This window comes from Pogonomyrmex barbatus, unplaced genomic scaffold (genome assembly GCF_055798465.1).
Source record: "Pogonomyrmex barbatus isolate J1 unplaced genomic scaffold, ASM5579846v1 scaffold13, whole genome shotgun sequence".
NCBI lineage: Eukaryota > Metazoa > Arthropoda > Insecta > Hymenoptera > Formicidae > Pogonomyrmex > Pogonomyrmex barbatus.
Genome location: NW_028297109.1, coordinates 2,870,432 through 2,883,466, shown reverse-complemented (window position 1 = coordinate 2,883,466; position 13,035 = coordinate 2,870,432). Strand labels below are relative to the sequence as shown.

At 44.1% G+C, this 13,035-nt stretch overlaps 1 protein-coding gene across 8 annotated transcripts in view; it reads right to left on the bottom strand.

Moving 5' to 3' along the window:
• The window catches only part of exd (PBX homeobox extradenticle), a 49,296-nt gene that overhangs the window by 9,434 nt on the left and 26,827 nt on the right, over nucleotides 1–13,035 (bottom strand). For 6 of the 8 annotated variants that reach the window (XM_089072221.1, XM_089072223.1, XM_089072222.1 and 3 more), the window contains exons 3-7: nucleotides 11,518–11,771; nucleotides 6,064–6,254; nucleotides 5,812–5,947; nucleotides 5,450–5,546; nucleotides 3,703–3,890 (exon numbers count right to left, since the gene is read on the bottom strand). In XM_089072221.1, coding sequence (XP_088928347.1) covers nucleotides 3,703–3,890; nucleotides 5,450–5,546; nucleotides 5,812–5,947; nucleotides 6,064–6,254; nucleotides 11,518–11,771 — 866 coding nt within the window. Of the gene's footprint in view, nucleotides 1–3,066; nucleotides 3,556–3,702; nucleotides 3,891–5,449; nucleotides 5,547–5,811; nucleotides 5,948–6,063; nucleotides 6,255–11,517; nucleotides 11,772–13,035 lie in introns of those variants that run through there. The other 2 variants (XM_089072225.1, XM_089072220.1) reach the window with 2 other exon arrangements.

Below are 13,035 nucleotides of genomic sequence, written 5' to 3'. Positions count from 1 at the left end.
CGTTTTTTTTTTTTTTTTCCGTTTGCGACAAACACAGTTCCGCCGCCCCTTATCGTTACTGTTACAGTTGTTAGAATTCGAAGTACCAACCAACAGCTGATTAGAACGAGATTAAAAGAAGAGTAAAGAGGGGGTGAGGGGGAGGGACGGCGATGACAAAACGGTGATAAGAGAATAATACTGACGGAATATATATATATATATATATAAGTGGATTACACATTACTTGACCGGTGCAAAATGTTAGGAGTCAGTCGGTCGGCATGTGAGAGGCTCTTTGTGCTCGTGTAAGAGTGTACAAAGCGAATGCTGTCATTTGTTACGTATGCGATTACGGGAAAAGTAGTTAGTGCCAGCTGCAGCGTCAGAGGGGGAGAGGATTCATCGTTGCAAACTTCGCGATCAGAGCCGATCACGTCGAACTTGGCTATCAGAGTTGATCACATGCGCTCGATGTAACGCCAAAGCTGATAAAAACTGGCGAGATCGATGAGTGCGATGAGAAATTGCAAATTCGATCTCTCGTTAAGAACGACCGGACGAGTTAAAATTCACGAATTCAGGCGGAGAGCCTAACAAGAAAATCAATTAACGCGTGGAGATTCTACTTTTTCGAAGTAAAATTAGAAATTTAAATCGAACTGCTCGAGCACTTTATTACGGTATTCCTGGCGAACAAAGAACGGAGTTGATCGAGAAATCGTAATTGCTCTTTACGTTTGCTGAGCAAACTAAAAATTTAAATCGACTAAAGACTTAGAAGACTGTTTCTCCATAGAAAAGTGCGGAAGTGAGTTTATCGCAAAACCAACTAAAAATAGAACCAATCTGTAAATTCGCTACGTGTTTTGTTTCTCTCTGGAAAACCGGTTTGGTAGCGTCGATCGAACGATAAAACTGATGGAACTTAACACCGGGAAGAATACACCGAAGAAGACGGGCTCCGTTTCAGATCGATAAAGAAGTGTAGAGCTATACAAAAGCCGGAAGTGAGCTGCGGAACAGCGCGGCTACGAGCATGCATTTTAGTCGCTTCATTTCAACCCCTGCAGCGCGGCACCGCGTCCTGCACGATCGTGCGGAATTTCGGGGTGAACCGGATGAAATTAATTTCCTCCGGAGAGCTTTCTTAGGATGGCCTCGATTCCGCATTCGAGAGTTCGAGGCGCCTTCCAAAATAGAAGATCCGTCCGCGAGAAAATGAAAGAAACGTTGCGCGATCGATTATCGAAACAGTCTCATTAACGACAATTTAACGTTTCGTGTCTTGCGGATTGAAAATATATCGCGGATCGGACGAGTCCTCCGATAAATAATTCATCGGACGAACGTAAAAAACGTCTTTTTTTTTTTTCTTTTATCTTACGATAGAATTGTAGTCGAAGCGAAACATCGACAAGTGATCACCGTATTGACATGTCAGATATTGGATCCATCGGCTAGAAATTCCTACAGGAATCCCCTGCCAGGCTTGCCGAATACTCCCGCTCGCTGTGTTTACCCGCAAATTTAATTTAACGTCACTCCGTGCCATGCGACATCGTTGAAATTGTACGTCAGCGAGATTTACTACGTTTGAAGAACGAAGAGCCGCACTGGAGACGATGCGAGATACGTATTTTCGTGTGAACATTAAAACGGAAATTAGCAGGTATATGTCAATTTACCAATTGCAAAATAGGGTATCCTTCGCTCAAAAAAAAAAAAAAAAAAAAAAAAATTCGACGAAAAGCTCGTAAAAGTACCTACGTCAATCTGACTCGACTGTGAGCGGGCAGTACGATAAATTAAAAAACGAAAGCAAATTCCGGACTGTAAGAAACCGCCAGCAAATTTCGACGAAAGTCGAAGAAGAATTTAATGAAGAAGGAGGAGAACGAGAAGATAACTGACGATTTATGTGAAGAGCCTTAATGACATTCGGGCGAGAAAAGCGATACGAAGCGTACTTATCAAAGATTGATAACGCGGAGGATTGTCGAGCATGACAATCCGAAGGAGAGAAAATCCCGCAAATTTTCCACCGTCCAAATTCGCTTTGTCGCGTTGCATCGCGGGAGGGATGCGACTCGTTAGAAGAGGCGGCGCGCAACCACTAGCTCTATTAATATGTGAGAGAGCCAGCCCTGCCTAAAAAGTGACTTAGCAACTCCAATGCATACTAAGCAAACCTGGTGCTATTGGCCGCTAGCTGTGTGTGTGTGTGTGTGTGTGTGTGTACGTGTGTATATGCACATGTGTCCTGCGTATGTGTATTTGTACGCGCGTGTATCTGTGCAGATCCTACCCTATGCAACCCTTACCCGATATCCAACACACCCTTCGCGACTGTCGGCGCCCTCGAGCCCGTCTATAGGACCAGCAATAGCGTATCCGGCCTATGTTATATATACTCACATAACACACGCATACGTTTAATTGCACACATTCGCATGCACGCACGCCCATATACAGGGAATGAAAGAGGTACTACGTACGTAATTTGAGCCCTCTTGGGCCAATTATATATAAATTTCTTTGAGTATGTGAGCGCTTCACTTATTCCATCTCGGGAATACAACACGTTTCTATTCAACGGATCTGAAAAAAATCTGAGGAAATTGAAACAGAAACGTTGAGAAAGTCAGTTTAATCGCGTAATACGAAACCAAAACGCTATTATCCATAACGTGTTCTTTATGCATGTCGAGTTGTTTTACGCGAAGATCGTTCTCTGTATATGGCATCGTATCATTCTGAAGCTCAAGCAGACTTCTTCACCGTCACCCTTTCTTCTTTTTCTTTGTTCCTATATCGTTTCTTATTCTCTCTCTCTCTCTCTCTCTCTCTCTCTCTCTCTCTCTCTCTCTTTCTCTCTTGTGGTGAGTGTGAGTATGCAAAAGGTGAGATGCGCATGCATTTTCATCAGGATGCAATGCCGTGGCTTGGAAGCGACTTATATGAATAGATTTTTAATAATAATAGGATCAATAGTATGTCTGGAAAATAAAGTTAATCAGGTGCTATAAGTTTAAGGAGTATTAAAGTAAAAAAAAAGAAAAAAAAAAGAAAAAAAAACACAAAATCTTCGATATAACTAATTTTATTTTGTATAGTAATTTAAAATAAACATTGTACAAAAGTATATACAAAATAAAGATTTAATAATATTAATAATATCATATGTTCAAAATTTACTCTAATCATTATTTCAAATGAAGGATCAAATGAAAGATAATAAATTTCTTCAAAGATGTGCACATAAGAATTCAATTGATTTAAAATAATTATACGCAAAATTATATAATTTTTAAATATAATAAATAATAAATCAGTAAGAGATTTTTGTTAAAACTTTCGTCTCGTGTATGCTCAAATTTAGAAACTTAATTAAATAAGTTAATAAATATAATTGACGGATATATGATAATCTTTTTAAATTTAAAAGTTGATCGATGCATTAATCTTTATCGGAATTAATTATCTTTCTTTGTCTTTTCGTAGATCTGTTCTATTGTTCTTCTTGGTGGACTTTCACTAGTAGCGCGTTTCCGAGCCACAGCGTTATTTTTTCTTCTACAAAATTATACCATTCTTAAGCGTCATGCTAAATGCGAATGCGTATTTCCGAAAAGCAAGCGAGACACTGAGTACCAGTACCGACTAATGAGGAGACATCGCGCAAGCAGTGAGAAGCGGTGTGAAGGGATACGTAAATTTTACCTGATGCATGGGGTCGTATCCCATAGAGCCGTCGTTGTACGGCTGCGAACCGTAGTCACTGCCGTTTATTCCCATGCTGTATCCGGCCATGTCCTGCGGTCCTCCGGGCGGCGCCGGCGACATCATCGGCGTCGGGGTGCCCTGGCTGGCACCGCCCATACTGTACGGCGATGCTCCTGCAAAAGCTGCTGTAGAAACAATCGCGGTGCATACAAAATTCGAGGGTGCGTCTTTTTAAGTTCTTTTTAAGCCATAGCGATTTTTTTTCCTCTCTTGCTTTTCTCGCGTGCTTATGCTCTCTTTGATTCTCGAGGGTAATCTCGCGTGATGTCGCGAGCACGTAAGACGTCTAACTATCGAGAGAATATGTATGTTTAGGATATGATAACGAAGATTATTCTAATTAAGTTTGCAATTCGTCTCGAATATATAATTCCCAATTTCGATCGGTTAAGAAGCGAGATTTCTCTTCTCGCGAAAATATTCGAGTCTTCTCGTAATTTGCTTCAGATTTGTGTGAACGTAAAGCCTCGGTTTCTAAAGCCGAGTATCTCGCTCTTGTAAAACCTCCGCGCCATTCGAGATAAGCGTTGTTTCGCAGGACAGCGAGATCGTTAGAATTCCGTTTCTTTAATTACGAGAGGACGGACCGCGCGGGCCGTTTCATTCGTGAACGTGGACGAGGAAAGACAAACGCAGAAAGTGCTGAAAGAAATGCGAGAGGCTCGGAATTTCCATCGGGAACCCCGGCGTTCTTCGACCCATCCCCCTCTCGCCATCCGACTCGTGTTTCTCCCCTTCTCTCACGTATAATTGGTGAGTTAAAAATATCTCACGCCGACGTCCGAAATAAAGTGAGATGCCTCGGTAGTTAAGCGAAGCGCGCGTAATTGCGACCGGGGTGAGATCCATGAATCCGTGGAATTTCGAAATGGGATCGGGAATTTTTCTTGCAATTTTCACGAGGACAAGGAAAAGGATCGCCTTCGAAGCTGGAAGACGAAAGTAGGTAGCGAGCGAGGACGTGAGACGAGCGTATCTGCTACGGCGAAGAATGTAACGAGAAAATTTCGTTTTATGTATGCTGCACCTGCAATACTTTCGAAAACTTGGAGGAGTTTTTTTGGGAAGGTTTAGTCACGAAAATCTTTCTTCCGATTATCACGTGGTAAAAAAGACAATCAGTATCGCTGGATTTATTCTTCGTCGGCGATTCATCGGCGGCCGCAATAATAATAATGTCACTGCCACGCCGAACAATGGGCGATAACTCAGTCGTCTAATGATTTATAGTAATGAGACTTCCTCTATTTTGGTTTCACGCTTAAGACGTAAAAAAGAATGTGATGAGTATATATCATTGATTTGTCTGTTAATTACTTTAATTTATGAGAATTTCCGAAAATAATTTACATCTTTCGTTTTTCACTTTCGTTACGCTTTTCTTCGAGAAAACTGGGCGAAACAACCAAAGGAGCAATAAGCCCGAGAGAGCATCGAGAGATAGAACGATAGCAACGTAAAAGCACTTTGGAAGACATTCTATAAATTGCCATTCATAAAATAAAATCGCTTTCGACTTTCGTTAATAAAGGAATGTTGCTTTTCGATCATGGAGATTTGTCCATATATAGATACTTTGTGAAATGATTTTATAAATTATTATTACAGAATTTTTCTCATGCCATAAGCAAAACGAACTCGTGAAGGAACACCCGTCGCTCGTGAAGCGAAGGTTGGAACTTACCAGCTGCCTTTTTGGCTGCGTACAAATTCGCTTCCTCCTGTGCCTTACCGATGTTTTTCTTATAGCGTATCCTCTTATTTCCGAACCAATTGGACACCTGATAGCGCGAAACAAACATAGCCGCTCATTACGATTCGTTACAGGATTCTCAAATCCACACTCGAAATATCTAATTCTTCTTCAAAATGTTCGCAAATACTTTATTCTGCGCCGAAATATCGTGACGTCAGAGTATCTTTTTCAAATAAGTTTAAAAACTTTTAAATTACTTTAAAAATTAAAAGTCATAAGATGACGCAGGATATGTTAAGTTGCAAAAGTTCGTCATCTAATATGTATGGGAAAAGATAAGTGGATGATACCTGGCTCACAGTAATTCCACATTTTCGTGCGAGCTCCTCCTTGGCCTCTTCGCTCGGGTAGGGATTACTGAGGTGGGAATAGAAGTATTCATTCAAAATTTCGGATGCTTGTTTGCTGAAATTTCTTCTTTTACGTCTGTAACAAGAATCAATTTGTACCATGTTAATTGCAACGAATAAACAAAAGCACAAAAACGTATAGGATAAATCGAATGCATTTGATATCAGTATTATTATCATTCTAATACAAACCTGGCGTCCAAAAATCGACTCCTTAGGATCATTACAGCTTCGCAAGTGGACTGTTTCAGCTGCATTTGGATACTGGAGAACTTCTTGTGGATAATTTGGACCATCCTTTCGATTTCCTTTGGCGTGATCGGCCTAGTACGACTCTGTTCCCTCAACAGGTTCATTACGTGAGTGGTGAATTCGTTACAGGCCTAAAATAAAGACAAAGCATTGGGCTTTACCATCCATTAATCATTCGAGGAGACGCGCCGAAACCAGGAGGCATTCATTATAAGATAAACTATTGTTAATTAAAAACGTAAGGCTGTTTAGAAGGACAAATTTGGATATATTTCGAGCTCGTCGACATGATGAAAGACGGAGGACTATGACTAGCGAGACAGGAAGGAAAGTACTATGACCAGAGCGTGAGAGGAAAAGTCGACGAGGAGGAAGTGAGAGACGAAGGACGCGTACGTATAATGCATTATTCCTGGTGGCTGCTCGGTTTAAGGGAAAAAGGACTTTGCTCGATATCAGTATTCGAGGCGAGCACGCTGTCTCCCGAAAGGGAGCGAGCCAGGGAGATAGAGAGCAAGACGGGCGGTGTGAGTCGAGCAGGAGGAGTGGCTTTTCCTGAGGGAAGGAGCCGGGAAAAGGCCGCGGGAGGGTGTACGGAGGGTGTAGGCGGTGGAGAAAGGGGATCGAACAGGGTGGCTTGCAATTTCGAAATGGATTCCATTCCGCCGACGAAACCCCTCGCCCCTTTCGTCCTCCCTTCTCCAGCCACCGTGTGGCTTCTCTCTCTCTCTCTCTGTTCCTTTCTTCGCACGGGATTCAACTGGGGTGGATCAACCCCATTCCCGTCTTCCCGGCTGTTGCACGTGATGGAGAAAGAGGGAGGGGGGGGAGAGAGAGAGAGAGAGAGAGAGAGAGAGAGAGAGAGAGAGAGAGAAAGAAAGAAAGAAAGGGAGAAGGTGCAAGGAACGAACGGAACGCTGCTGAATTGGATGGAAAAGCCGTAGCCAGTCACATTTCCCCGGACTGATTTCCTTTAATTTCTGAAATGCTTTAAGTCTTGAAATAAGTGATACCCTCCGATGCTCATCTGATACATGCTAATGCAGAGGATTGAATAAGAATATTACAATTCATACGTTTTCGATTATTTCTATATATCCCGAAACTATCAGCGCTCCTTTCTATATTTTTTCGAGATATTACAAATAATATCTCGCTTTTTTTTTTTTTTACATTTCCAACGATGATGTTGCTTTGGTCTAAATTTTGTAACTCGCAATATCGAGTTATAAAATAGCCAGGATCTATGCTACTCTGCTACTATGGTACAAATCAGCCGTAAGCATAAATTCGATTATGCAACCATCGGGAACTCTCTCTCCGGATTGTTTCCCCAACCGCGGGAACAACCGCGACGAGAGCGAGCGAGAGAGAGAGAGAGAGAGAGAACCCGCGTCAGTATATTTAGTAATGCACACGTTGGAATTTCCATAACGTTGGCGAAGTCGGACATGCTCGCCTCTACTATATATTCTCGCGATACGCGTACGGCGGCTGTATTAATAGAGCGTGTCGCAGTAAAATTAGAGCGCCGTGAGAAAATTCGCTACGCTGCGAGGCGAAATACGGCGCTGAGCGCTTTCGTTAAGACACCGTCATCTTTCTCTCTCTCTCTCTCTCTCTCTCTCTCTTTCTCTCTCTTTCCTCGTTATAATAAATAACACGACCCATAATTTAATTAGTTTATTTAAAGAGACATAAAGATGCTTTATATTCAAGTGATTCTGAAATCTCGTTTCGTTCGGCTTATTATAAAACGTAATAAAGTATCATCCCCTGGTTGGTACCGTCCCCTTCCCCAAATTATCGCAATAGTACGGATAGATAGTTACGTGAGATATTTACATTCTGATATTTACATATCATACTTGTAATGCGATTTACGGTGGATCATACCAGTCGAACGGGGTATACCAGCCGCGGCAGTAAAACAAAATATTTATGCGCGCGTAAAAAGCCGCCATCCCGCAAACGCCGGAAGATGCATTCTGCAATGCTTTTTCCGAGATACAATACAGGGATAGCCCGAGGTGTGCGCGCGGTCGGAATCAGAGTTGAGAATCGAGCAAAATAAAGGCGGGCATGCACCGACGAAATTCATGGTAGAGACGATGTTTGCTGGCGGTGATCACGCGATCTCGTAAAACCCGATGCGGTTCTATTCTCGTGCTTGTCACGCCATGTTGCATAGTCAGGCAGACATTCACCCTAATGCAGCGAGTCGACCGAATTTGAATAGTAAATTTCGCTTATGGCCGAACTTTCTGTCCTGACAACGTCGGCCCCCGGCTAACTAAACCAATTACCGAACTTTTCAGCTCTGATGAAATATTTATATCCGGGCAGGTTTTCGCAAATTTTCCCCCGGATGTGTACGGCGCGATCGAGTTTTTCTCTCCTCGTGAGAAACGCTTAATGGACGATCGTTACTCATTGCGATTTTTTCCACGTTTGATTTAAGCGCGTTGGCCGCGAGTATCAACTCTTCGCGTAGGTCTATTCGGAAAGGAAGAGATTACGAAGGGAAAACGGGACTTTTCGAGAGAGAGAGAGAGAGAGAGAGGGGAGGGGGGGAGATTTAAAACTCGTTAACAGCCACGTTTATCGGCGGACCACCCCTCGACATGCGACGAGTTGCATCGCAAAGCGCACGCGACGCATACGTTTTCGGTGCATATCGTTGCGGCAACTACAAAGAAGCGCCGTACGCATTACAGGGGCGGATCTGGGGCGTATCCGAGAAGACGGTCGCGAATCATCGTTTACGATTTCCACTGACGGCAGCGTGAATCGTAACCGTTTTCCCGGGAATTGTAATCTTCCGATCTCCACATCAACGGCCATGTGCGGGATGACGCGGTGCGGCGTTCCCGTTAGCCCCGACTCGTGAAAGAGAACAAGTATCGCGTTAATAGCTCCCGAAGATGAAAGAACGCGGCGCGCGTTACCGCGGCGATGCGTCGCATTAAAAATCATTTTGCGTAAAAAAAAAATGCAGTATGCCCTTTTAATCCGACCCTGACGAATGCGCCGGTGGACCTCCGGGCTGTGCGTGTTTACCGCGGGGAAACATCAAGCCCCCGCTGACACACGGTGAAATATGGGGTCGAAGCGGGTGTGGCAATTAAAGCACACGGCCCACACATTTACTTACACACACACACACACACACACACACACACGCGCGCGCGCGCGCGCGCACGCACGTACGTACACACGTACACACGTGCACATTCGTGGTATACACTCGCGGGAAACGGGCGTACGCGAACGGGGAAAAACTGCCGGCGAGAACGCGAGCGGCGTTAAAAAGAGTTATGCGCGTAGGGCCGATGAGCGGGCCCTATTTACGGTAAAAATGGCCGATTACGCGCGACATCATGCGAATGTAAGGCCTTTTACGCGCGTACGTCAAGCGGAATGACCGGTAATCTGTCCCGCGGTGAAAAAAAAAAAAAAAGGGACATAGACCGACGAACATGACCGACGATGAATACACGCGATTCTGTAATCGCTGTCGCGACTTTACGTCGCGACGGCGTGTTGACCGCGCGCGAACATCCCTAAATCGTAGCGGATTATTTTTAAAACAAACCAGTAGAATTATTATATGGATTATTTACATGAAAGAATTACGACGCAACGCGAATCATCTATTTTCCGAGAAAATTTTCCGTGTAATAATTCCATCAAATGTTCGCGATTGAAAACGCTTTGACCATGTAATTCGTATATTAAAGCGAAATTAATTAATCACATCACATTTGCGTTTTTATTTAGAAGCTTTTAATTAATGTTCAACTATAATATAATTATTCGATCGAAGGAGAAAATTCTTTTTCCTTTTTATTCCGTCAATTCGCGATGTCTCAGCGTCGAGATAAGTGTCCAGGGTAGAATTGCTGTCGCAGCGACCGGGTCAGGGCAGCGATTTGAGAAGGAAGCGACCGAGGGAGAAATTCTTAATGAAACTGCACGTGATAACATCGTCGAATTTCCGTTAGAACGCAGCAATATCTCGATGCAGTGATTTGCGTTCTCTTGAAAGAACCCGTGTATCGCACGCGACACACGGGCAGAGTCCGGCACGCGAGATTTTACTTAACGCGAGCGGGCCGGTTCATTAGCACGCGAGTCGCCTTGCCCGAGACCGATTCAGCGGCGGTCGTTTCTTTCGGACATGCATAACGTTTCGTCTTATCGGTCCGTTCCGAACGATCGCGAAATGCTCGAAAAGTGGCTAGGGCTAGTCGCCGTTTAAAAAACAAAAAAAAAAAAAAAGAGCACACGGTTCCGTTCGAGAATCACTGATAATAAAAATACACGAAGTATACACAACGCGATGTTGTGGAGATTATTTTGATAAAAACTGTGGAAGTAGCGATTCGAGTTACGACGATCATCTCGCCAGTGATTTAATAACGCGTCACGAAGATTATCTAATAATGTTCCCCCGGATGCTCCGAGGTGGGAACGACGCTTGAATGTTCGCTGTTTGATGATTTGTCGGGGCGCGGAACCGCGGCACCCCGTCGCGTCGTGTCGCTCGCATATACTATAAACGCAAACCTTAACGAGACCGCGAGATCGTCGGTGGACGATAAATTCGCGTTGACGTCGTTGAATTTCACGAGCGGAGAGATTATCGATGGCGGAATCGAGCCGGCTGGATAGCGCGCCGGGATGGCCGAAATTTGTCAGCCGCCGGATCTCGACGATAACCGCGAGGCTGCGCGTTTAAATTTTTCATTTCGCCGAGAGTTCTCCCGGCGAGGGTGAGTAACGGCGCTCGTTTACGCACCGCGAGTTCATTTCACTGTTCGCCTTTTCCGTTTCCCCCCTCCTCTCTTTCTCTCTCCATTTCTCTTTCTTTTTTTCGCGCTCGCAAAGTCGGACGACGGTAAAACGACCGATGTAATTCCGCGACCCGAATTCAATACTCGATACGGCGTCGATAATGGCGCGGTCCCCGCTCGCCCGCGGCGAATAATATTCATAAGCGGGATTTGCATAAAGCGAGCGTGCTTGCTTGCTTGCTTGCTTGCTTGCTCGCTCGCTCGCTCGCTCGCTCGCTCGCTCGCTCTCTCCTCGGAATGAATAATTTTCGTCGGTGTAGAAGGGGATTTTGCGACGTCGCGCGCGCAAACGTAAAAATGTTTGACTGCGGCGCCGCGCGCTGCGAAAATCAATACGCGAGTTAAACTTAACCCGTTTGGCTTAATGGGTTGGCCGGTTTGCGTTATGCCGTATATTTATGAATTCATCAAGATTAAATTCACGAGGGAACCCCGCCTCGTGTCCATTATGAGATCCGGGAATAAAAGTCTGGATACAAAAACCGAGAAAAATTTTAAGTCGCTCGATATTTTTTTTTGACATCCCTCTCGTACGAACCTGCTCGTATTTTTCTAATTCTTGATGATAAATTTGCCTAATCTGAGCTAGCTTGGCCCTGTAGTCCGAATGCTCGATCGCGTTGTCCGGTTGCCCGGGTGGACCGGCCGCAGCTGCCGCGGATGCCGATGCGGCAGCCCCCGCACCACCGCCCTTTTCAGGTCCAGCGACCCCCTCGGCGATCAGCATGTTGTCCAGCCTCATTAGCTGCGGGTCTGGTGGCTCTTCTTCTTGCGTGTTCCTCAGTGACAAAACTGAAAACAGACAACAGTACCACATGAGAGAAAATCAAAATTGCATTCATATGAATACGATATTAGAAAAACAAATAGTTCTTTAAGTGCCCCAAACTTTCTAGAGAATTATTTTGCGGGAATGTCATTTGTACATTTAAATTGATATATTTCTCTTTTATTTTTCACACTCAAAATTATTCGACTAAAATAACCCGAAAAAGAAAGAGACATCGGGATTTATTATTTGCATTCACGTAAAAATTCAATAGTTGCTCGCACAGCGATCTCGAATTCAGAGTCGCGCGTTTGTCGATCATAAAAGAATCAATTTTGCCTTTGGCCGACTCTCCAAACGACGTCTCCGCTGGTCTTCCTCTTGTCTTAAGGGCGCGTTGCACGCAGTGGTTTAGAACGGGTAGTTCTCCGCGGTGTAACAGCGGTTTTATTGTACTTTTACGGCGCATGATGGACCTGGACGACCTATAAAACCGCAGAGCGAGGGACTTTCTATACCCTGCCCGTTTCGTACACCCCCCGCCCTCAGTTTTCCCCACCACCCTCGCGCGAAGCTCCCTGCCACCACGAAGACGCAATCCTGTCGTCTTCGACAGTTAGCACCCTCATCCGAGACAAACGCTGGTATGCAAGCGAGACGAAGTGAACTAGAATTCTCAGCTTCTTTGGCGAAGTTGCACGAGGAATTCCTTTGTCAGAGAAAACTAGATTCCGTGTGGATTATGCAAGATTAAACGAGACCTTTATAATAGGGCAAAATCATACGAAGCGAAAATGAATAGAAAGCCACCGCAAAACCTTCAAAAATTGCGAGTGTATAAACATAAAAAATTCAATTTGGCGTAATAAATTTTTATAGCGTTGTAAGAAACTTAAAAAATTTATCGCCAATAAAGGTCGATGTTACAATAAAATTGTGACTTTATATTTAATATCACTCCTCTTTCGCGAATATTTTATTATCATTATATAGTTTGTCCATTACTTTATTTTACACAAAAGCTCGTACAATAACCACGAATTATTATGTCCTTTTGATCTCGATGTGACTTTATGAATGAACTTGCATTTGTAGTTGCCCGAGTCACTACTTGAATTCGTCTGAAAACTTTTCTCGTCCGCCACTTTTCGCCACGGCTGGCGAAAAAAGTCCCCGGAGACACGAAGAAAAGGGGCACGAACGAGACTTCTCGTGGACTCGCGGAGGCGTGAAACGAATGCACGGAACTAATGCATTTATACGAAGTGTAACAATTCCACGTCAGTG